A 25,429-nucleotide genomic window follows, 5' to 3' on the forward strand; every position below is an offset into this window, starting at 1 on the left:
TAATTGCGCAGTTCCACCTGGAATACTTCCCAGCTTGTGAACTACTACTCGTTGTTCTCATGCCATTGCTTGGCAGTGCCCTCCAAGTAGAAAAATATGTTAGCCAAACACACGGTGTCATCCCATTTGTTAAATATGACTATATGCTCATAAACCTTCAGCCACTTGTTTGGATCTTGGCCATCATCACCAGAGAACCTGGAAGGATGTCTCGTGGTGGCACACAGTTGCTGTCATCATAACGTCTTCTTCTTCTGTCTCCGATACATTGCGGTCTGTTGTATATGGCTCGAACTCACGTTTCTCGCCACATAAACGGTGGCTCTGTCGTGACATGATGGGAGCCACTGTGTTGTCAATAATGTGCACTATCACAAGTTCCAATACCCAGAGTCTCCACCAGAATAATGTCATGTAGAACAAGGTGTAATTAGATGAATGACGAACACTAACTTCACTTAACGAAGGTATATTCAGCACTTGCACATACAAGAGTGCGGAGCAAACTGCCTTCGGCCAGAACACACAGAGTATATACACAGCTACAGAACATTCCAGTACAACGATACTTGACATTTGAAGATACTTCTAGAACATACTCGAACCGAATATAGAAATTAAAATTGTACAGTGCAGGTGAGTTTTGCAAGCTACAGAGAATGTTATTGAAATAAGTGTAACAACTAGGTTGGATACTACAGCCATAGGAATTTGAGAAAGAATGAATATTCAGGTAAAACAAAACAAATTACTGTAATGCAATTGTGGATAGCACACGAGCAGGGCTCAGGCAACAACAGCTGGTCAGACAGTTGGTGCCAGTCTGTGTCAAGCTGAGCATAGAAACTGATAGCCCACATTCCATTTCATTCTCTTTGTCAGCAACTACTTTTAAAAAAGTAGTGTCTGCAACATCGTGTAGCCTAAAAGAAAATTTTTAGTTTTATTATAGATGTGGAATATGCTACAAAGTGGTTGTATGAAAGGTAAATGAAGAAGCACAGTATTTTGAGCCGTCACCTTCACTGGGGTTACTGCTTAAAACACCCAAAACAACATGTGAAAGACAAGACCAGTGTGGGCATGTGTTTTCACCTGACTTACACACCAATGGATTGTTTCTCATTGTCTATGCCAGAGAATAAAAATAAAAAACAACAGATTAATCAATACAGTGGGCCAATAATAGTCAAGGAAGATAACACAAGTTGAGAGTGAACAGTGTATGGGGTAAAGTGGATTATGACAAAAATTGAGATTATTTACTCATTTTTCATGGTAACTAATTCACATGTACCTTGTGAAAAAGCCAACAATAAGTAACTACTGGTCAAAACATCTGCACTGCATAATCCCTTTCCTGCAATGATGATAAGCTATGTTAGTTCAAAGCAATTTTGCTGAACTTGCAGCTCAATAACAATGACAAATTATTTCTCATAATCATTTTAAAATTTGCTCATTTTTTGTCATTTGAATTCTTATGTCATCCTCTTCATTTACTCCCTATGGATATTTGACAGTTAATGAAAGTATGTGTGGTTTAAAATGACATACTGATTTTTCAATGTAAATGACTAGCACACAACAGAGAAGTACAGCATAAAAAATGCTTAGTGCTTGTGAACTTTTGACTGGGTATGTACTTACAATGGAGGCATCCGCAGGGAAAAGGGCAGAGTAGCCAGCTGTATGGCACTTTTTAATACATTATTATAGTAGTACCATGACAGACACTAAGTAACATAAATGTACTGCTATTATATTTCACCTGCTGTATTTGATTATCTATGTGCATATAAGATAAAAGCAGTAGGCACTTGCATGACTAACAGGAAAGATCTTCCACAATGTACAGTTGTCAAGCTCAGACTCTAAAAAGGACCATTTCTGAGAGAAGGGAGTATCTCCTCTGCCTGGAATGAAAGGACACAAGTGATGTTCTGATATTCTCAAAATGCCACCTTGCTTCAACAACAGAAGTAAATGTGTGCTCACAAGGATACTTAGTGACATAAAGAAGCAGACAATGTTTTGAACATAAAATTCACACAGTGGATCCAATCACATCTAATGATTGTTTTCTATCCTTTAAAGAGCAATCAATCCAAATGGTGGAAGAATTCTCCTTTCAGTTATTTGTTGGGTATCATTCAGAGCATATAAGAGGACAAGAAAACAGGCACTAAGTCACTGGCAGACTTTTGCCAAGAAAATACCACATAGCAGGAACAAACTGCATCTGACACTTCTGTAAAATATGTGTCAGCATCATTAAGAGCCAGGCGGAGGAGTGTATCGAAAAGAAATGTTTTGTTCTGTGTATGTACAAACGTTTTGTTCTGTGTATGTACAAATGTTTCAAAACATTTCACATTGAGAAAAATTTAATGCAGTTGGTACAAGTTTTCTTTCTGAATAAAGTCTTAATAGTAAAATGAGTCTTAAGTCTGCTATCTATAAAATATTACAATAATATCCCCAGGAGTAACGAGACCATTTCTGAACGTTTCACCTGACACTTTGTACAAAAATATAGCATTCACTACTACAGAACTATGATTTTTGAAAAATTTGCTTACAATCAGCTGCCCAGCTACCTTTGTCCAGGGTGCTTGAGAAGTTAATAATATCACTTTTGAGGTAGTTCAACATTCGGTGTCAAAATGCTGGACTTTCGTCCCTCTTACCACCAGCCTCCTCCAGAGCAGGTGTGCTCCAAGCAAAATATTAATGTGAATCTCTGCAGTCCCTGCTTCTGCTAAGATAGTAATTTGGAAAGTGCAATAATGCCTTGGTGAAATGTCAGTATGTAGTCTGAGCACCTGGATGTGATTGAGAAGGGTCACATCATGAGCCTGCACAAAGCTGGTTAGTCCCTTAGGTGTTGGAGTAGGAAATGAGATAAGGCGCCCCCCCTCCCCCCCATTCATAGTGAGTGAATGATTGTGTGTGTGTGTGTGTGTGTGTGTGTGTGTGTGTGTGTGTGTGTGTGTGAGAGAGCCACAACACCAAGAGATGACAGGGCAGGGGATTGTGCTAAGTATTACACTGTTCACACTACTCTCCACACTGACTCTTCCAAACTATCAACCATCTCAGAATACACTGGAATGGTGCTGTTACATAATCATGCACAGATACACATTGGCAACATGATGTATTCACCGATAAATTATACACCTAGGCAACATTGACTAGCAAATCCTTATAATATAGTACCCATGTTAACACCAAACAACACCATTTATTGTCGTTCCTCACATCACTTTTAAGAGCTGGTTTTATAACATGGTGTGCAACTGCCTACAGTGCGTGTACCCATACTATTTTTAATACCTCAGCTAGACACCAAAATGGGCACAGAAGAGGTTGGAAGGGCACCAAGAACTCCAGCGCGCAACAAAATCACTGGTGCTCACAGAGTGGTGTATTAAAGAGCCACATACTAAGCAGCACTGCCAGTACTGTGCTTCAACTTCTACTTGGTATTGCTTGGCAATGTTTAAGGTTAGCTTGACAATGAACTTCAACAATGGATGTGGTCAGCTTGGTTCTACCCTTAACATCAATGAACAAGAATTTTGGTTTACCAACAAATTCCTGTTTTCAATTAGCATTATTCTGCAACCAGTCAAGGGCTGTTCTTGTATAATTACAAAATAAAGTGTGGACCACCACAGAGGCAAATGTATTTATTTCAAGTTCCCATGCCACAACTGGGAATGCTACAACTAATCAAGAGACTGTCCAAGAACTTTAATTACCGCTCTATGCCTTGCAGCACCAGTTATCTTTCCCCATAAGAGTATTAGGGGTATGGGCAAATCATTTGATATCTTGGAAATATGTAAGACTATTCAAACAATTCATGATAGATTAACACAGTATGCCTTGAGACCCAACAAGCTATTTGCAAAGTAGGAGTTAATAAAATGGTTCAAATGGCTCTGAGCACTATGGGACTTAACATCTGAGGTCATCAGTCCCCCAGACTTGGAACTACTTAAACCTAACGAACCAAAGGACATCACACACATCCATGCCTGAAGCAGGATTTGAACCTGCGACCGTTGCAGCAGCGCGGTTCCACACTGAAGCGCCTAGAACTGCTCGGCCACAGCGGCCGGCGTTAGGAGTTAATACATCTACTTAAAACAAGACCAATTCACTGCACCAAAAACAACAGACTATTCTCTCCCCCTCCACCACCAACCCCGGAAGAGTTTAAATTCTGGAAAAAGTAAGTGTGAGACATACTTAAAATTAAGTATTATAATCTTACCTTCTGCTCCACACGCTGAGGCAAGCAATCCACCTTCATTTTTTATTTCGTCAAACTTCGAAAAAAGGACTGCAATCCTAAAAAAACATACACGTAGTAGTGTTAATAGATAAACAACAATTCTGCAGGTATTTTTTAACTACATCAAAAAAACTCAAATTGATGTGATTCACAATAATAATACATTCATTGACTACAACACAATTTGAACCTTTTCCGAAATATAATTTATTATCCTGGACTTCACACGTACAGAATATTCAATGTCTAATCAGCTGTATTTAGGAATTGAAAACAATGTACACATAGTCAACAGAATAAAAACTTACTTAGTATCTTTGGCACTGCAGCGACGTTGGATATCTTGTCGAAATTTTTCCCCTACATGTCGATATATTTCAGTCAATGCATTAAAAGCTGCATCTCTCACAGATGGAAGTGGATCATGCAGAAGTTTCAAAATGCTTGGAACATGTTTTGACAAGCCAAGGTTTGAAGGTCCATGCCTTGGAAACAAGAAGCAACAATCACCCAGAAGAATCATATATTGTACAACATATTTATTTCACACAACTGTAAATAACCTCTACTTCAACATAAATTCTTCAAAAATGGAAATTAGTTACACTTTGCAGTTAAGATGGCTAACTGTAATTTGGATATTGGAAATTAAAAAATTACATACATGGATGTGATTTTCTATTAACATTCAGCATCTGAAAACAATCAAATTCAGTTTACATCAGTTGTTGCCAGCACCTATAATTAGTTGCTTCACTCACAGCTTGGTATCATCCGTGAAATTTGTTAACTGATTTCATCTACCTGTAGGTTTCACACATTTCTGTCCAGTTTATGAACAAGTTTAAATTTTGAGAAATCACTTGCTAGATTGCAAATTGCATCAACATTTTGATCTTCTTAATCTACATAATTTCTATTCTGAAGAAAATAACAATTGCAGTCACCACAAATGAAGCAAGTCCCAATCGACCATAGATATCAAGTTTTTAGTATCCATTGGCATGGATAGTGAACAGTTTTGCCTCTACGATTTTGCAGTGCCAGTGTTATTTCGATGATGATGCACTGCAACGACGACAGCCGTTACTAAACACATCAGATGAATTCATAATTGTGAATAATGACCACCATCAGCTGTAGAATGGAATTATGACAATGAAAATTTGTGCAGGACTGGGACTCGAACCCGGATTTCCCGCTTATCATGAGTGGTCATCTTACAATTTGGCTATCCATACATTACTCACAGCCAGACTCAAACTTCCACATGTCATCAACCATGCGCCTACGATCTGCACTGGCACATCCAGGTTGAGTCTGGTTGTGAGTCGTGTATGGATAGCCAAATGGTAAGGCGACTGCTCGCAATAAGTGGGTAATCTGGGTTCGAGTCCTGGTCCTGCACAAATTATCATTGTTATCATTCCATTCTACATACGATTGTGGTCAATATTCACAACTGCGAATTCATCTGATAAGTTTTGCTCTAGTTTTAGTTCCAACAGCAAGTCTAACCTGTTACACCAAATGTGGTGTCTTCTTTCCTTCCATATTATATCCTACACATTAGAAATGTCAGTGTCAATTAATCCAGTTGACACTACAGCCCACAACCATGACAAATGGTCATTAAATCAAACATTCACTTCATAGGGAAATTGCTGATTACGATTTTATACACCAGACAGATGAATTCCTTCACATGATACAGCTATTACGCAAAGTGATTATTTCAGTCTTGTATTGGCATAATAATACATTTTTGGTCCCAATAAATCAAATTATTGCAATAAGATTCTGCTACAAGTTATAAATGAATCACTGCAATGGACTGATTGATGTGAAACTCATATTTGGTAGTAAAGTTTCAAATAACTGTAACTTAATGGAAAGAAACTTTGCACTGATGCAATTTTTCCAAAAAAAATCTGCGCATTAGACTAAAGAAACTGCTTCAATTTTTTTTCTGACAGCTGCTTAATAGCTGAAATTTTCCCTAGACAAATAGTTTAGTCTTCACAAAGGAAGTAGCTACTCAGGTGCACATGGAGGTTTTTTAGGCTAGGCAGAAGGTCGAGGTTCTCTGATTAACACTCACGAGACGACTCGGATAGCTAAATCAGACTGTGTTCAGAGTGAAGACAGTTCCACTATCAAAATTTTATTAGTGAATTCTCAAAGCATTTGTAACAAAGCTTCCAAATTTACTACCCTCCAGGAAACTACTCACCCTCAAATTATTCTCGGCACTGAGAGATGACTGAAACCCCAAGTATGAATCTCTGAGATAGTTAGTGATTCATGGAACGTATATCAAAAAGATAGATTAGATGCTACAGGAGGGGGTGTGTTCATTGCAATTGACTAAAACATTGTTTCAGCGTGGCATTGAAGTTCTGTGGTCGTATATAACAAGGCTAGGTGAAATCAAGTTAATTTTTGGATGATTTTGCAGGCCATCCAATTCCACTGTGATGGTTTTAGAGTCAATGGCAGAAAGTCTATGACCAGTAGTGAGGAAATACATACAAGTAATACTAGCTGGAGGCGACTTTAACCTACCAAGTATAGAGTAGGATGTCTATGGATTGATTACAGGGGGTACAGACAGACAGGCCTGTGAAGTTCTTTTGAACATGTTTTCTGAAAACATATCTTGAGCAGCTTTTTCAAGAGCCCACATGCAATGGAAATATTTTTGGATCTTGTAGCTACAAACAGGCCTATCCTAATTGACAGTACAGAAGCAGGGAATAGTGAAAACATCATTATGGAGACTTGGGTTACTAAAGTTAATAGCTCCATAAAGAAGACTACAACAGTATCTTTGCTAGAAAGAGCAGATAGACAGTTGTTAGCATCCTACTTAGACAATGAATTGACATAATTTTGTTCCAGTACGATGGACGTAGAGAAATTATGGGCGAAGTTTAAACGGATCGAAAAGCATACTCTGAAGAAGTATGTGCTGAGTAAGTGGACGAAAAAGACTGACCACAGTTTAACAATGAAATTCAAAAAATGCTGAGGAAGCAAATGCTGTTGCACTCTCGGTTCACAATAAAATGCACAAATGACAAGAGGCAAAAGTTGAAAGAAATTCATGCGCCTATAAAAAGATTTATGCGTGAAGCTTACAGCAACTACACCATCACACCTTAGCAATAGATCCTGCGAGAACTCAAGAAAATTCTGGCCCAATGTAAAATTGCTAAGTGGGTCTAAGGCTTCTATCGAGTCACTCGTTGGCCAGTTTGGTGTGATGGTAGATGATAGTAAAAGTAAAGCCAAATTTTGAATTTCTCATTTAAGAATTTGTTCACATAGGAGAATCGTACAAACATACCATTGTTTGACGAACATACAGAGTCCCATATGGAGGACAAAGAAACCAGCATCACTCGTGTATAGAAACACATGAGAATTGAAAGCAAATAAGTCGCTAGGGCTTGGGATCCCAATTTTGGTGTTACAAAGAGTACCCTAAAGCAATGGCCCCTTACCTAGCTTCCATTTCTCGTGAATCTCTCACCCAGCGCTAAGTCCCAAGCGACTGATAAGAAGTGCAAGTGACTTCTGTGTACAAGAAGGGTAAAAGAACAGACCTGCAAAATTATGGATCATTATCCCCAACTTTGGTTTGCTGCAGACTCCCTGAACATATTCTCAGTTTGAATATAGGGAAAAGTTTCTGTCCACACATCAGCACGGTTTTAAAAAGCATCGCTCATACGAAATTCAGCTTGCCCTTTTCTCACATGAGATCCAGTGAACCATGGATGAAGGGCAACAGGCAGACCTCATATTCCTAGATTTCTGGAAAGCATTTGACACGGTGCCACAATGCCGACAGTTACCAACAGTACAAGCATATGGAATACGTTCCCAGGTATGTGAGTGGATCAACGACTTCTTGAGTAACAGAACCCAGTATGTTATCCTCATTTGGTGAGTGTTCGTCAGAGATGGGTATTGTCAGAAGTGCCCCGGAAAGTGTTATTTTCTATATACATAAATGATCATATGGACAGGGTAAGCAGCAGTTTGTGGCTGTTTGCTGACAATGCTGTGGTGTATGGGAAGGTGGTGTCATTGAGAGACAATAGCAGGATACAAGATGACTTACACAAAATTTGTAGCTGGTGTGATGAATGGTAGGTAGCTCTAAATGTAGAAAAAGTATGAAAAACAAACCCATAATGTTCAAATACAGTATTAGTAGCGTGCTGCTCGACACAGTCATGTACATTAAATATCTATGTGTAACGTTGCAAAGCAGTATGAAATGGAGTGAACATGTAAGGACTGCATTAGGGAAGGCAAATGGTCGACTTCGGTTTGTCGGGAGAATTTTACGATAGTGTGGTTCACCTGTAAAGAAGACAGCATACACGGCACTAGTGTGACCCATTCTTTAGTACTATTTTGAGTGTTTGGGGTCCAGGGCAGGTCAGATTAAAGGAAGTCATCAAAGCAACTCAGAGGTGGGTTGATAGATTTGTTACCAGGATGTTAGAACAACAAGCATGTGTTAACAGAGATCCTTCAGGAACTGAAACAGAAATCCTTGGAGGAAGTAGACATTCTTTTCAAGTAACGCTATAGAAAAAATTTAGAAAACTGGCATTTGAAGCTGACAGGAGAGCAATTCTATTGCCACAAATGTATATTTCACCTAAAGACCATGAAGATAAGATTAGAATGATTGGGGCTCATATGAAGGCATACAAACAGTCATTTTGCTCTCGCTCTATTTGCGAATGAAGCAGAAAAAGAAAATAACTAGAAGTGGTACAGGGTACCCTCTGTGATGCACCTTATGGTGGTTTGCAGAGTATATATGTAGGTGTAGATGATATAGATACAGAACTCTTCCCATTAAGGGAATGCGGTAATTACGGAACATCTAATGCCTCATGTATGTATAGATAACTTAAAGAGTCAAACTGTAATATACTTGAAAACCATTTGAAGCCTGCAATCAGATCGAAATGTCACAGTTTGTAGCGTATTTGTGTACTGTTGTTACAGCAACACAGGGACATTCACATTCTAATGAACAATGCAAGCAACTAGTGGTCTCGTTTCAAATATCTACTACATTCTGTATATTAACCTGATCAAGCTTCAAGTAGCAAGTGTAGGTGTGATACCTCAAAGGAAGATATAGGTGTCACACATTTGATGATGATGTGTAAGAGCTAGTACATATGAGATTATGGAATGCCTGAAGCTTCCTTTTCCCACATCATGCGGACAACCAACACAACGAAAAAAAAACTGGCACATTTGCACTGATTTCAATGCATACAATCTCAAAAGGCATGCATGTTCCACAAATAATAAAAATGATTACATTAATTTCTACATTGCCTCCGCAGCCGAATGATTAAGGCTGCCGCCTTCAGTGCTTAAGGGCCTGTGTTCAATTCCCGGCACCACCTGAGATTTCAATTCTCTCTCTCTCTCTCTCTCTCTCTCTCTCTCTCTCTCTCTCTCTCTCTCTCTCTTTCCCCTCCAGGGGCAGAGACATCTGGAATGGGGTCCACTCATGAGGATGAGGATGAGGATGAGGATGAGGAGGAGGAGGAGGAGGAGGAGAAGATGAGTGTTTAACGTCCCGTCAACAATGAGGTCATTAGACATGGAGCACAAGCTCGGATTAGGGAAGGATGGGGAAGGAGAGCGGCTGTGCCATTTTCAAGGAATCATCCCAGCATTTTCCTCAACCAATTTAGGAAAATCACACTGCCCGGTCACAGATTTGTACTGTCATCCTCACGAATTCAAATCCAGTGTTCAGTGTGCTAACCACTGCGCTACCCTACTCAGTGGGTCCACTCAGCAGCATAAAGACAAATGAGGAGCTGCTTGGATAAAGTATCAGCATCATCAGGATTCAGCTACTGGCAATAACAGCTGGAAGAATTGGCAACAGTGTGGTCACATGTCCAGCAATTATATATTGTTCCTCCTCCTAACATGGAGCAGCAGTCAGAACAGACTCTAGGACTAATCCCTTTGTGGCGTTCACATTTATTAATCACTAACTCTGATTCTTATGAAGCAAGTCGTGTACAGCTGCTTACAACTCAACAGTCCAGCATGCATCTTCATGTTTTCCTTGCACATTTACTGACACGCAAGATTTTTGGTAAGCAGCCATAGGAACTCATTTCTTACAATAATACTTCCGAATGCCTTTCAGCCATCTTCAGCATAAGCCAACAAGTCAGCTCACTCAGAAGTTGGCCAGAAGATTTAAAGGCAAAATATCAGTGAAAGAAATGTAATTACTGTAGCAGCAGGGTCAAAATCTAATGCATCAATCATCCAGTACTATTCCTTGCTTCTTCTCGTTGTCTCATAAAATAGTTTATGATATAACCTAGATCTTTGGAGCATAATTTTCTGCCAAGGCAGAATTTTCCTGCTCTGTTGGGAAAAGCTCCCTGGCTAGAATTATTTTCATTATTTGGATCTCAATGAGATAACCTTGGGTAACTGAACTATGTTGTCATATTTTAACCTCATCTGCCAAATGTACAAGGGTTGTTCAATAAGTAATGCCCCACATTTTCTTTCTTTTCTCAGAACATATTAATTGTTAAGAGTCAGAATTTGGTGACAATATACATCAACATGCCTTGTCCATGTCCTATTTCTCTACGTTGTCTCCATCACGTTCTATGGCCGTACGCCAACTTTGGGGAAGAGCATGTATCCCCTGATGGTAAAAGCTCTTGTCCTATAAGCATAGCCATGTTTTCACTGCACGACTTCTTCAAAGTACGATCCCTGTAAAGAATATTTAAGCAGCCCAAAGAGATGGTAGTCCGAGGATGCCATGTCCGGACTGTAGTGTGGATGAGGCAATGAGGTCCAACCCAATTTGGCGATGTGTTCCCAGGTTCTCAGACTTGTGTGTGGCCGTGCATTATTGTGTTGGACCAAGATTTCGGCTGGATTCTTGTCGAATCGAACATGTCAGAAACTGTTCTTGACTTTATTCAGAGTCTTCACATATGCCTCTGAATTCATGGTTGACCCTCTTGGCATCACATCCACAAGAATGACGCCATCACAATCCCAGAAGACTGTCGCCATGACTTTTCTGGTAGAGGCTGTTGTCTTGAATTTCTTCTTTTGTGGTGAATGAGGATGATGCCACTCCATGGGCTGTCTTTCTGCTTCTGACACAAAGTGGTGCATCCAGCTTTCGTCCCCTGTAATGATCTGTGGCAGAAAGGCTTCTCCATTGGTCTCAAAACGCTCCAACAATTCAAATGAAATGACCGTTCTTTGAATTTTGTGGCCCACTGTTAGCATTCATGGAACCCATTGTGAGCACCTCTTTGAATATCCAAGTCTCAATCATTGCAGACGCACTTCCAATCTTGACCGACAAATGTAGAGCCAACTGTCGAGTTGTGATGTACCTGTCAGCACGAATGATGACATACAGACATGCTAAATCATCTGCATGATTCAGCATGTCTGGAGCAGTGGCTGTTACAGGACGCCCAGAGCGTGGCTTATCATGGAGCTCTGTTTCTGCATTTCCTAACGCTGTAACTTTCTTTACCCATTGTCTAACTGTACTCCTTTCAACTACACCACCACCATACACTGCACACATACGTTTATGGATGTTCATCACAGTTTCTTTTTCTGCACACAAGAATTCAATAACAGCACACAGCTTGTAATGTGAGTTGTATGTAGATGGCATTTTGACACTGTACTATGGCTCTGCCATCTGCCGGAATGGTTTGAAACTTCACCAGCAGATAGAACAAACATCAGATGTGGAGCACCAACAAGGATATTTGTCTATGTACCATATTTACTTGAATCTAAGCTGCACTTTTTTTCCAGTTTTCCCAATTTAAAAAACCGCCTGCAACTTAGAATCGAGTACAAATTAAGCAAAAGTTCTGAAAAAGGTTGGTAGGTGCCACCACAACAAACTTCTGCTGTCGAATATATTTAGCGCTACACAGGCATGCTTTGTGGGCACAAAGATAAATACTGGTGCCAAAACCTTTGCCTCTGCCTCAGGAAATAAATTAAAAAAAGGTATAAGATGAGCTTTTTTTCTCCGTCCCGAGTTTTGACCACATTATCCCATCAAGTAAATAGAAATTCCTTATTGTTCATCTTCGAATGGTCCGCCCCCGGTAGCTCCGCTCAGGGACTGGGTGTTGTGTTGTCCAAATCATCATCATCCTCATCATCTCATCCCCATCGACGCACAAGTCACCAAACTGGCGTCAAATCAAAAGACTTGCACCAGGCGAACTGTCTAAAATCTTCGAATGTAGCAGCCTTTCAAATATTTCTTTTGCAGAAGAAAGTTCTAATCGTGCTGCAGGTCTGCAACTGATGAGAGCAACATCAGGCGATGGCAGCACGAAAGCATTTAGTGGGCCAATGTGTGGCCAATACAATGCACTAGAAGTGATTTTAAATGAATTTGAGGAACAGTGTCAGAAATTCCTGTCTGTGAATGCCGAAATTTTAAAAATTAAGGCACATGAAATTGTCAGAGAGCAAAAAACTGAAAATTTTAAGGCAGATCGCAGCTGGATTGATCTGTTTATGAAGCGCTGGGGTTTTTCACTTCGGAGGCAAACTTCAGTCGCACAGAAGCTGCTGAAAAATTATGAAGAAAAACTTTTGGAATTTCAGCACTTCGTAATTAGGCGGCACACAGAAAAGCAATACCTTCTTGGCCAGATAATAACTGCTGACCAAACTTCCACATATTTTGACATGCCGTCCAATTATACGGTTGATGCCAAAGGAAAGAAAGACATAAGTGTTCTTACATCAAGGGGTGAAAAAACAGCAGACGTCCGTCATGCTAGCTTGCACAGCAGATGGACATAAATTACCCCCATTCATAGTTATCAAGCAAAAGACTTTCCGAAATCAGAAGTGTTTCCAAAAACTGTAATTGTACGAGCAAACGAAACTGGGTGGTTTTCGGAGAACATGGTACTGGAATGGATTAGGCACGTGTGGAATCATCTTCCTGGTGCAATGCTTGGTCTACGCAGTCTGTTGATATTAGATGTGTACGCAGGCCATACAACACCTGCAGTAAAACGAAAATTAGAGGAAAGCAAAACGGACTTGGCAGTAATTCCAGGCAGGATGACGTCAATTCTGGAACAACTTGACCCCTGTCTGAATAAACCATTTAAGGACAAGCTTAAATGCATGTACACAGACTGTCTTTTAAAAAGCGATAGACAACTGACACCAACAGGACGTGTAAAACGCGCAAGTTTGTCGCAAGTGTGCCAATGGATTTATGATGCATGGAAGTGTGTACCAAATCAGACTGTGCAACAAGCATTTAAAAAATGTTCGATATCCAATGCACTAGATGGTATAGAGCACTAGATGGTATAGAGGACGATGCTCTGTATGAAGAAATGAGCAACAAAGTATTGAGAGAGTGCTTCAGAGTCATGACTGTTATTTTAAACATTTTGTATAAGATGTATTACAAACATAATAAAATTTTCTTTTAAATTTCAGCGTTTAGTTTCTAAGTTATTTTCATTCTTATTTTATAAGTGTTGCTACTCTGCATTGCACAGGATAGAAAAGCGTGGAGAGCTGCATCAAACCAGTCTGTGAACTGAAGACAACAATAACACACACTGCATTTGAAGTCATCACTGAAAATGTACTATGGAAATCCGACTGGCAAGACTGTTTGGGATGTATGTAAATATGGTCAACTCTACGTTCTGAATTTTTTCTTACCTGTGACAAGAGATGGTTAATAATAGGAACTTTTATGAATCGTGAATCACATGCAGTATTCTCTTCACCATAAGAATAATATGAATGTAAACATTATGACTTGTATTCCTTCGTGTTTGCTGCTATCTCATTTAAATCCTGTCTGTCTAATAAACTACGAAACTAGAGTGAGACAACAGCAAACGCGGAAGGATATACATATCATGTCATGTTTATATTCATATTATTCTTATGCTGAATAGTGATACAGTCGGAAATGAAGCATGGCAACTTACTAGATTTTTAAATCTAAGATGACTAATTTCTGTGCAGAATGTAATGTAATAAAGAGGCACCTGCAAAGATGTTCAAACAGAGAAAAATTTTCCCTAAACTCTCGTTCAGAACATCGTCTATCATACGCACTCTATTATTTGGTTCTTGCTGATCATTGTCAAAGAAAGCACCAGTAACAAATAACATTCTCTTGCCATTGTTTCACTAATGAGACAATTACTCTCTTTTTTTAAATTGTAAGTGGCAGTAGTGCGCACAGAAGCAAGCCATCCCGCGAGCGGCGACAGGTCGTAAACACTCATTATCTGAATGAGACAAACAATGCATGACACAGTACAATAACACATTTTCAGCTTAGAGTGACATAAACACCTATAAAAAAGAGAACGGCACTTATCAGATCAAAGCAAAATAAGCAATCAATTCAAACCAGACGAAGCACATGAAAGAGGAGGGTACCCGTATAAATATGGACAGAGCACCTAACGCATAGCAATGGTTACCTGGTAAAGCTTAACTGCAAAGCTTACAACTCGAATCAAACTACTGTAGCTGTGTCTTCAGCCATTCGACCTAAATTGTGTCTCATGTTACAATGGACCAGCTTTGTTTCGATTTGGAGGTGCGGTCTAAAACTTTTCTCTCCCCTTGAATTTTGAGTCTCAAATTTCGGGTGTGGCTTAGATACGGGAATTTTTTTTTCCTTGATTTCCAGTCTCATTTTTCAGGTGCAGCTTGGATTCGAGTAAATACGGTATATTAAAGGATTAAAAGGGGGGGGGGGGGGGGGGAGCATTACTTACTGAATGCCCGTCATACATTTTCTTTCAAAAAAGTATGGATTTGTACTCTTTTAGGGTTTTATTACAAGTATTGTTACTTCTCATAATTACATGTGTACGTGTAAAGAAACTAAGGGCACTTACTATATCCAAAGTATGAAACTTTTTAAAAAAATTCCACTTACTCCCTCAGTGCGGACTGATAACAGATTAACACTTCTTCTCGGATTTTAGCATTTTTGTGAGTAAATGCTAATGTCAACTTCTCAAACAAGTAATATGGTGATGCAATTTCTCTCTCCAAAAGTTTCAGAAGGAAAAGCTGAGCTTTCTCCCTCACGACTTCTTTATTGTCGCCTGAAATACAAACATACTAGATATTATTATTAATTCCTTACATATCTACTAATCTGAAACTAATGCCATGACCATTTTTTCTAGCTCTGATACTTTTTCAATATACATATTCTTACCAAAAATTAATTATGATAACTGTTAAAATTATATTGGAATAATTATCGTGAAGTCACTTAGACTTGCAACGTCCACACCACATACACTTTTCTATACATATCATAAGCTCAAAAGTCATTCCCAACCATACACAATTACAAACTTGTATTAAAGCATTGACATCTCAAACGCTAGATAGGTCATTATTTCACAGCATACTACATTTTTTGGTAAACTCTACCTACTATAGCTGCATAACACTTAATGTTAGCTGCAGCTTGTAGTCTTTTTGCAGAGCCGGCCAAAATATATAAAATATGTGTCTCAATAATAGATTACAGAATTTAAATTCTCAGGACACATTTCAAATATTTTCCACACAAATTTACTTAATGACAGACAACACTTTTGGAACTGTTGGATATAGAGTGATGTTTTTCAAACTGGTAATAGCTAATCTTAAGACTGTCCCTTCAAATGCCTGTTAGCCCCATGTATTAGAGGTTTAGGGTATTTGCTTCTGTGGATTACAGTTCTTACAGAGGTACTGAATGTTCTGTCCAGTCAGCCTACAGGTGACCTACCAACGTGGACACGATTTTCACATCCTGCTACTTACAAGTGAATCAACAAAGTGGTTGAACTTTTTCTATCAAATTTCTGTCTCTGTATATCTCTATTACACTTTACCATGTCTACGAATATTTAATATTAATGTTTTGGTGGTGGTGATCACAATTTTTTGTTTCTGGCATTGGCATTGGAAATTCTAACTGCCATAGGAAAGGCATGCTAAGTTTGTAAATACCTCACTAGAGTGCATAAGACTACAGTAACCTAAGTGGCACCACTAGAGCAAGTTTCATGAGTGATTAAAAGTAATAAGCATACAAAACATGTTGCAAAGAATTTTCTTGCTTACAGCATTTACGGGATAAAGCTCTCTATTTCTTGCTTCAACATTGTTTGCCTACCAACAAGGAATCTAAAGCTTAATGCACAACACTGGACAAAGCACTTATATTCCCTGTAGTAAGAGACATTAGCATGTTCTTTCCCTGCACGCATAATCTAAAACAGGTTATATAATATGGACTATTCATATCATCACACTGGTCGATCAACAGTATGAAATAACACAGAATCCTACATGTCATGGCATACATAGTTCATTTCTGGAAAAAGTGGACAAAACATGTTCTTTTCCTGTACTCTTCCTTTTGATTCTACACAGCATTCTACTGAATTGATTTGAAGAATGTTACACAAATATCTTTGACATGCTTTTCAGACACCCATCTATTAAATTACAAGCATCACTTCCTTGTAGTTTTGTCTCTTCCTGAGGCACACCTCTGGAGCCTGATGGCTTCTCAAGATCAACTGTCCCCTCCTCCTCAACACCAAGTAACATGTTATTTGCTAGCGTACACAAATTTTGTCAAGGAACTTGAATGTCACATCTTGTATCATGGTCCTATCCAAAATAAAATTAAGATGAAATGGATGCAGCCTTATCACTCTGTTCAGACAAATTGGATCTACTTTCTCCACCACTCACTTCTTGTACTGATTCAGTGTTGTGGTCACTAGTAGTCATATGTGATCAATTTCACCTCGTCCTCCTCCTCAAGTCACTACATAATACAATTCTTATATTTTGTCATCTCTGTCTTCTTGCGTTTTGACATTTTACTCGTTATACACACACTGATCAGCCAGAACATTACGACTACCAACCTACTATCGATATACACTCCTGGAAATGGAAAAAAGAACACATTGACACCGGTGTGTCAGACCCACCATACTTGCTCCGGACACTGCGAGAGGGCTGTACAAGCAATGATCACACGCACGGCACAGCGGACACACCAGGAACCGCGGTGTTGGCCGTCGAATGGCGCTAGCTGCGCAGCATTTGTGCACCGCCACCGTCAGTGTCAGCCAGTTTGCCGTGGCATACGGAGCTCCATCGCAGTCTTTAACACTGGTAGCATGCCGCGACAGCGTGGACGTGAAACGTATGTGCAGTTGACGGACTTTGAGCGAGGGCGTATAGTGGGCATGAGGGAGGCCGGGTGGATGTACCGCCGAATTGCTCAACACGTGGGGCGTGAGGTCTCCACAGTACATCGATGTTGTCGCCAGTGGTCGGCGGAAGGTGCACGTGCCCATCGACCTGGGACCGGACCGCAGCGACGCACGGATGCACGCCAAGACCGTAGGATCCTACGCAGTGCCGTAGGGGACCGCACCGCCACTTCCCAGCAAATTAGGGACACTGTTGCTCCTGGGGTATCGGCGAGGACCATTCGCAACCGTCTCCATGAAGCTGGGCTACGGTCCCACACACCGTTAGGCCGTCTTCCGCTCTCGCCCCAACATCTTGCAGCCCGCCTCCAGTGGTGTCGCGACAGGCGTGAATGGAGGGACGAATGGAGACTTGTCGTCTTCAGCGATGAGAGTCGCTTCTGCCTTGGTGCCAATGATGGTCGTATGCGTGTTTGGCGCCGTGCAGGTGAGCGCCACAATCAGGACTGCATACGATCGGGGCACACAGGGCCAACACCCGGCATCATGGTGTGGGGAGCGATCTCCTACACTGGCCGTACACCACTGATGATCGTCCAGGGGACACTGAATAGTGCACGGTACATCCAAACCGTCATCGAACCCATCGTTCTACCATTCCTAGACCGGCAAGGGAACTTGCTGTTCCAACAGGACAATGCACGTCCGCATGTATCCCGTGCCACCCAACGTGCTCTAGAAGGTGTAAGTCAACTACCCTGGCCAGCAAGATCTCCGGATCTGTCCCCCATTGAGCATGTTTGGGACTGGATGAAGCGTCGTCTCACGCGGTCTGCACGTCCAGCACGAACGCTGGTCCAACTGAGGTGCCAGGTGGAAATGGCATGGCAAGCCGTTCCACAGGACTACATCCAGCATCTCTACGATCGTCTCCATGGGAGAATAGCAGCCTGCATTGCTGCGAAAGGTGGATATACACTGTACTAGTGCCGACATTGTGCATGCTCTGTTGCCTGTGTCTATGTGCCTGTGGTTCTGTCAGTGTGATCATGTGATGTATCTGACCCCAGGAATGTGTCAATAAAGTTTCCCCTTCCTGGGACAATGAATTCACGGTGTTCTTATTTCAATTTCCAGGAGTGTAAACCGGTCAAGGTGACAGCAGCATCACCTGGTGAGGAATGACTGCTAGTCAGACACACGCACGGCGCATGTAGTATCTGTGAGCGTGCTGTCCATATGCAGAATGGGGAAGACGCGTGATCTATTCGAGTTTGCTGAAGAGCAGACTGAGATGGCCTGGAAGCTTGGCATGAGCATTTTGGAAACTGCATAACTTGTCAGGTGTTCAACGAATGCTTTGGTGAGTGTCTCCAACATGTGGTGAAATAAAGGTGAAACCATGTCCAGACATTGTGGGGTTAGGTGGCCACCCCTCATTACAGATGTTGAACCTTGGCTGGGCAACTGGTAAACCAGGACAAACGACAAACTGTGGTGGAATTACCACCAGAATTTAATGTTGGGCAGATTACAAGTGTGTGTGAACACACAGTGCACCAAACACTATCAATGATTGGCATCTGCAGCCAATGACCCATGCATGTGCAAACGTTCACCCCACAACATAGGCAAGCGCTACTGAAATGGACACATGACCATTGACAGAGGCAGAGCGTTGCATTTTCTGATGAATCCTGATACCTTGTCCTTCATGCTGTTGAGAGGGCATGAATCCATCATCATCCACAGAAACAACTCCTTGACACCTGTACTGCCAGACTGAGACAAGCTGGCGGCAGCTCCATTACACTCTGGGGAACATTCAAGTGGGCATCCATGGGTCCAATGGAGCTCATGCACGGAATCATAATGGCCAAGGAGAATCGTACAATGGTTGTAGTCCACGTACATCCCTTCATGACGATCATGTTTCCAGGTGGCACTGGCATTTTTCAACAAAATAATGTGCAAAATGACAAGTTCAGGAGTGTGCTGGAGGGGTTTAAGGAACATAGTTGCAAGTTCCAATCAATGTGCTGCCCCCCCCCCCCCTCCTCCTCCAACTTGCCAGACCTGAAACTGATTGAACACATCTAGGATGTGATTGAATGTGGCGGCAGCACTCATCTGCTGCCCCCCCTCCCCCAAATTTACGAGAATTAGCTGATTTTTGTGTGCAGATGTGGTACCAAATCCCTCCAGCAACCTACCAACACCTCGCTGCTTCTGTGTCATGATGTGTCGCCGCTGTTATCCATGTTTAGGGTGGACAAACTGGATGTTAGGTATGTAGTCATAATGTTCTGGCTGATCAGTGTACAGGAATGTAGATAACAAATGCCACCCAAGCACACTACTCCAAAGAGAATTTATTTCTTATAACTGTAGACAGGAACAGCAGTGTGCTAGTGCTGCCACAACAGGCATCAACAATAAATATTCAGCTTCTAAATGGTGCTGGTGCGAGTCCAAAAATCAACACGCAGTGTCACAAACTCACAAAGAATATCGCAAAGGGGGGGGGGGGGGGGGGACCTCTTACCCACATGGTTAATCTAGGGTTTACTAAAACATTCAATACAGCTTTGCCAATGCACAACCAAACTGTCACTTTTAAACCTAGCCCAGACCTCAGGTTACAATACATAATTTTTTTACCACATCTAAGATTTTGTATTCGCATTTGTTGGTTTCACCAACACACAACCAAACTATCATCTTATAATCTAATCTAGACTTTGGGCTACTCTACAGATCAATCTGTCATTGCAAAAACTAATAGACACAAACGTGGAAAAAATTGCAATAAAAAGTAATGAGAGTTGTATGTATGTAACCTCTGAGCATGAGCTGCCTTTGTTTATTACTACTTTCACTGTTCAGTAATTGTAACCAATGTGCTTCTCGTAACATTGCATGTGTTGGGTTCACTGAATCACAACTGAACTATCATCTTCCAACCTAACCTAGATCTCGGGTGATACTACAGATCAGTCTGTCATCACAATCTTCATTCCATAGTTGTAATTAAAAATACAGAATCTGTGAAGGAGGGAATTAAGAACATTTCACCTCCAAATGTAACAGAAACTGTGGTAACAGAAACTGTGGCCTATGTAATGTATTCAAAGAAATGACAGTGAGTAATCAACTGTACTAGCAACAGTGTGGAAGGTACAGGAAAATAAATAATGTGTACATGAAGACAGTAGCTCTCACAAAATACGTAAATAAGGCTGGCTCATTTTGGCTTCAAATATAATTCAAACAATGTGCTGCACTGTATTGTGCAGTGCAGTGATCTCTTATTGTTGTCAAGTGCAGTTAGTGCAAGCACTTTTAGCACTGTCTTTAAAAGTGATTTTATGCTTCACTCTCACATGAATGAAATTTTTGTCTGTCGCTCTCTCACTAGTATGACTGGACACAGTTTGAAATAAGAACTGTGCCTGTAAAAATGTGCTCTTTTGTAATATTGAGATATACAGCTATTGTCTGATGCGGTATTACTCCGAAAAAACATTTGTAGGACACTCGCTTGTCCTGTTCGTATAGTATATCTGCCTGAGTGTCGTTTTTAGGTGGTTTCCCATGCTTATTTAGGCAAATGCAGGCATAGTTCCCAAATTCTGCCTCAGTGAACACGAGACACAAACAGTTAAAATACGATAAGACAAAAAACAAAGTCTAGAGAATTCAAATACAAACGGCGCACATGAACTCCATGTCATAGCTTAAACTGACAAGTGGGGCGACAGGAAGTGCATCTGGCAATGAGGTTACATAATAAAATACAATTAGTGAAATCTGCACAAGTGTACCCTTTACTATAGGGGATAATTGATATGGAAAAGTAATGGCCCACTCTTCATACCTCTAAACACCCATCTTTTAGCTGTTCCTGCTGAACTTTCTCTTACCAAATTGTGACTCATCAATTTCCTCTACACTACCATATCAATTAAATTTTTCATTCTGCTAGAGACCAACTGCAGCATAAATGTCTCAGCAGAAGTACCTACAATCAACACTGTTTTGTTTCAGTACAACTACCTAACTACATATGATGCCATTTCTGAGCACACACCTCTCCCCATACACACAACCACTGAGCAGCAAACAGCTCAGAAGGCTCGATTTAAGAGAACTGATATCTATAACACACTGAAGAACTGGAAACTACACAAAGAACTACCACCACACCACAAACAATTTGCAAATAATATCCAATAGTTCCAATTTTGGAGCTCAAAATGCAGCATCCCTTTCACACCTACAACACTAAGTAACATTTTCACTGGGCCAAATTTAAAATCTGATGACTTACCTAGTCTGTCAACCACAGGAGATATTACCATATGCAAATACGGTTTGAAATCTGTACTCATTCGATCAGCAAAGTTTGTCAAAACATCAATTGAGTTCTGTGACACCTGTAAAATATAAAATGAAAATTAATGGGAGGAACAAAAGGTAACCACATAGCTGAAGTGCTGATAGGCACATAAACAAGGGTGAAAATGCTGTTGACCACACAATATAAAATCTTTTAAAGTGCATACTGTGATTGTGCAGGCTTGCCAAGTGTGATAATTCTTGGTAGTCTCCTTGGGATACAAAAATCAACACGACTCAATATTTCAGGAAGCCATCTGTCTGCTGCGTTCAGGAGGGATGTGCTGCCTTTTAACTAAATGTATTGTACTTATCACTTTCATCTCATTGGCCAAATTATTATACAATTTAATCCCTGATAAAAAATGCTGTTTTCAGTTTTTTGATAAACAAATCAAACAATGGAAAATCCAAGATGAAATGTACAATTGCCTGAGACTGAAGTTTTGTGTGTGTGTGTGTGTGTGTGTGTGTGTGTGTGTGTGTGTGTGTGTGTGTGTGTGTGTGCGCGTGTGTGTGTGCGCGCGTGTGGAGGGGAGGGGGGCACATTGGCGTGTGTGTGTGGTTATCGTCTAATTTTGTTGAAGGCCTTACTGGCCGAAAGCTGTATTTGTGACTGTCTTTTTGTTGTTCCTATCGACAACTCAGAATTTCCGCTATATGGTGAGATATACTAATGTTTTTCCAGACTGTTCGATGAAATCACTCGGTACAGTGGAGATGCCTTTTTTAAAAAAAAAATATTTCCTCAGAATGAGCTTATTAGTAACTAATTACTATTTTTGGGCCTTTTCTTATTGTTTGACAGAATTACGTCCATTTTTTGTGTATTTCATTCCCAGAAAACACTGAATTGAGTGTACATAAGAATAAAAAATCGCCAAAAGGTACTGACTGTTACCAAAAGCGTATAACATGACACTGGCATTCTCTGTGCCAGTATCTCCATTTGTTAACTCTAAACCAACTGACCGTCAATATTCATCCTTAACAACTTTGTTTGCTACACAAGCTATAGATTTATTGTTAACACTTAATGGGGCAGTTGGTTCCCTCCTCAAGCTTAAATTCGTGTTACCTTTTCCCCTTACATTCAAAGTTAATTTAATAATACTGTCAAAATGTATGTCTCTTTGCTGTTTCACTGGCATTCACAACAAGAAGTGCCAGTGCCTTTATCAGTGACTTCAATGTTACAGTTATCAACAAAGAAACATTTTCCTCCGTGCCTTATCCTGTTTGGAAAGTCAGTTAAATGGTGTCCACACTGTCAACTAGATGAGCAGTACACACACAAAATGATTATTTCTCATGGAGTCAAGCTTGGTCAGCTCAATGGCTCACATTTCAAAATGATTGAGTGAAAGCATTACTATTTATTGTGAGCAGTCGAATTGCTGGATAAAACTAATCTATAATCAGGCACAGCATCAACTGGTAATAACTGTTCAAAGCAATCACAACGCCATACTGGCTAACACGACATCACCTATTATTGGCCATCTAACAAAAAAAGCTATGCTTTCATTAGTTTACCAGGGATGCACGTGCAGAATGCCACACAAAATGCCTTTTTTAACAGCTACAGCACAGAATGCAGCATCTTCACTGCTCTCGTGCAATCACCCATTGAACCACAGTGGTTCCAAGCATTAGTTCAGTTGAGCAATTAAGGTATCATTTTTTTGCAACAATGTTGGAGGGATTCAGATATGAGGCAACACAATACATGGATCCTGGCCTATTTTTAGGTTGGCAGCAGTCACATGTGCAAGGCATTGTCTTGCATCTTCAATGGTTTCTACTGATTTTCACTGAGGGGGGGGGGGGGGGGGGGGGAGAAGTTTATGATGGTTGCTGCCAAAAATTACTTTGAAACCATAATGGAACAGGATAAAGTACAAATTTGGATTGTAAGGGATGTACCAATTCTACGATAAATATTCTAAAGAATTTTAAACAACAAGCTACATTTTCATCCAATAAGTATCCAAATATGTCTGAGAACTACTGTCAGTCTCTGTTGACAAACTCCAGTCTATGGACAGCTATGAAAACAAATTGGTTCAATATTAGCCCATCTTTTGGCACCATGCTGAGTTGAAACATTAACTAGCTGAATGTTTTATCTAGAGAAGATAATGTACAATTTTATGTATCTAACTCATCACTTTTGTAACAACAGTATAAATGCTTAGTGAATATTTATTACTACCTCTTGTAAAAATATTTAACTTACCTTACTATTGCTTGACTGCATCCAGGGTACCATTGCATCCATGAAAAGGCCGATGTCTTCACATTCTAAACTGTTTTCTGGGTTTGATAAGTAGGCTAGTAAGTTATTTGTAACAGTTAGTTTTACTTTTGTATCTGAGGTATCTAACAGTTTATTAAAGTCATCTAAGGATTTTGAAGCAGCCATTTTCTTGGATTTCTTTCTTTGGAACCTGAAACAAAATTAGAAATGTGTCATCTATTTCAATTCTGGAAGAAAAATATGATTTACCAAATTCAACTTTTAATATGACAAAAATAAGCTGCAAAAAAGATTTAAAGTTAAGAAGAAAATCAACAACCTCCAAACATAAAACTTCTGTTCACAATTCAATCGATGTAAGTAAACTCACTACACACATTGTATTTTAATTTCAGATCTCTCTAGTCTGGTATTTTTAGGCTTGCTTGGTCACTGACTGGACAAACTATACAACACCCCATTTACAATACAACAAAAGATTTTAATATGAAAACAACAGGATTTGCACACCCTATGTATTTTCATGCCCTGTTGGTTCCTTTTTCTTCTTTTTCTGATTGATATAGGGAGCTGCATTCTGCAATTAAGATGAGGGCTAGTGTAGCAAACAATATTCATTATTTCATAAAAAAAGAGCTAATACTACACGTCTTAATGTTTGAAGAGAAACTAATTGGTCTAGTTTAAACCTACTCTATTCCTACAATTAATTCCTGTTACATAACACACACTTAACATGAAGTTTGGGAGACATAAATTAGAAATTTGAAGTGGTCATTACCAGAGATTAAGAAGCTCTATAGAAACAGAAAGGGTTTTGTTGGTTACCTGCAGTACTGCAAAATCAATACATCAGTACCGCAGCATAGTGACACTGAGTGTGTGAGAATTAACCCCCTCCCCCACACACACACACACAAAACAGATGAGCCAAAACATTATGACCACCTGCTTAATAGCTTTTTTTTCCATTTCTAAAATGAAATGCATAATTGATTCTGCGTATCAGGGACCCCAACAGTTTGTTGGTAGGCTAGTGGAAGTATGTGGCATTAGATGTCTACATGCTGATCGTGTAGTTCGTGTAAATAACGGGATGCTGATTTGTCTATGCAGTGAGGCTACCTGATAATGACC

General features: G+C 40.1%; 1 protein-coding gene across 1 annotated transcript in view; it reads right to left on the reverse strand.

The window, feature by feature from the left end:
- The window catches only part of LOC126470591 (CLIP-associating protein 1-A-like), a 252,097-nt gene that overhangs the window by 219,275 nt on the left and 7,393 nt on the right, over positions 1–25,429 (reverse strand). Inside the window, 5 exon segments of the mRNA XM_050098545.1 lie at positions 4,286–4,362; positions 4,615–4,791; positions 15,333–15,504; positions 21,965–22,070; positions 24,272–24,482. Of these exon segments, the coding sequence (XP_049954502.1) occupies positions 4,286–4,362; positions 4,615–4,791; positions 15,333–15,504; positions 21,965–22,070; positions 24,272–24,457 (718 nt within the window). The 5' untranslated portion in view covers positions 24,458–24,482.

The sequence above is a fragment of the Schistocerca serialis genome, chromosome 3 (assembly GCF_023864345.2).
Source record: "Schistocerca serialis cubense isolate TAMUIC-IGC-003099 chromosome 3, iqSchSeri2.2, whole genome shotgun sequence".
Classification (NCBI taxonomy): Eukaryota; Metazoa; Arthropoda; class Insecta; order Orthoptera; family Acrididae; genus Schistocerca; species Schistocerca serialis.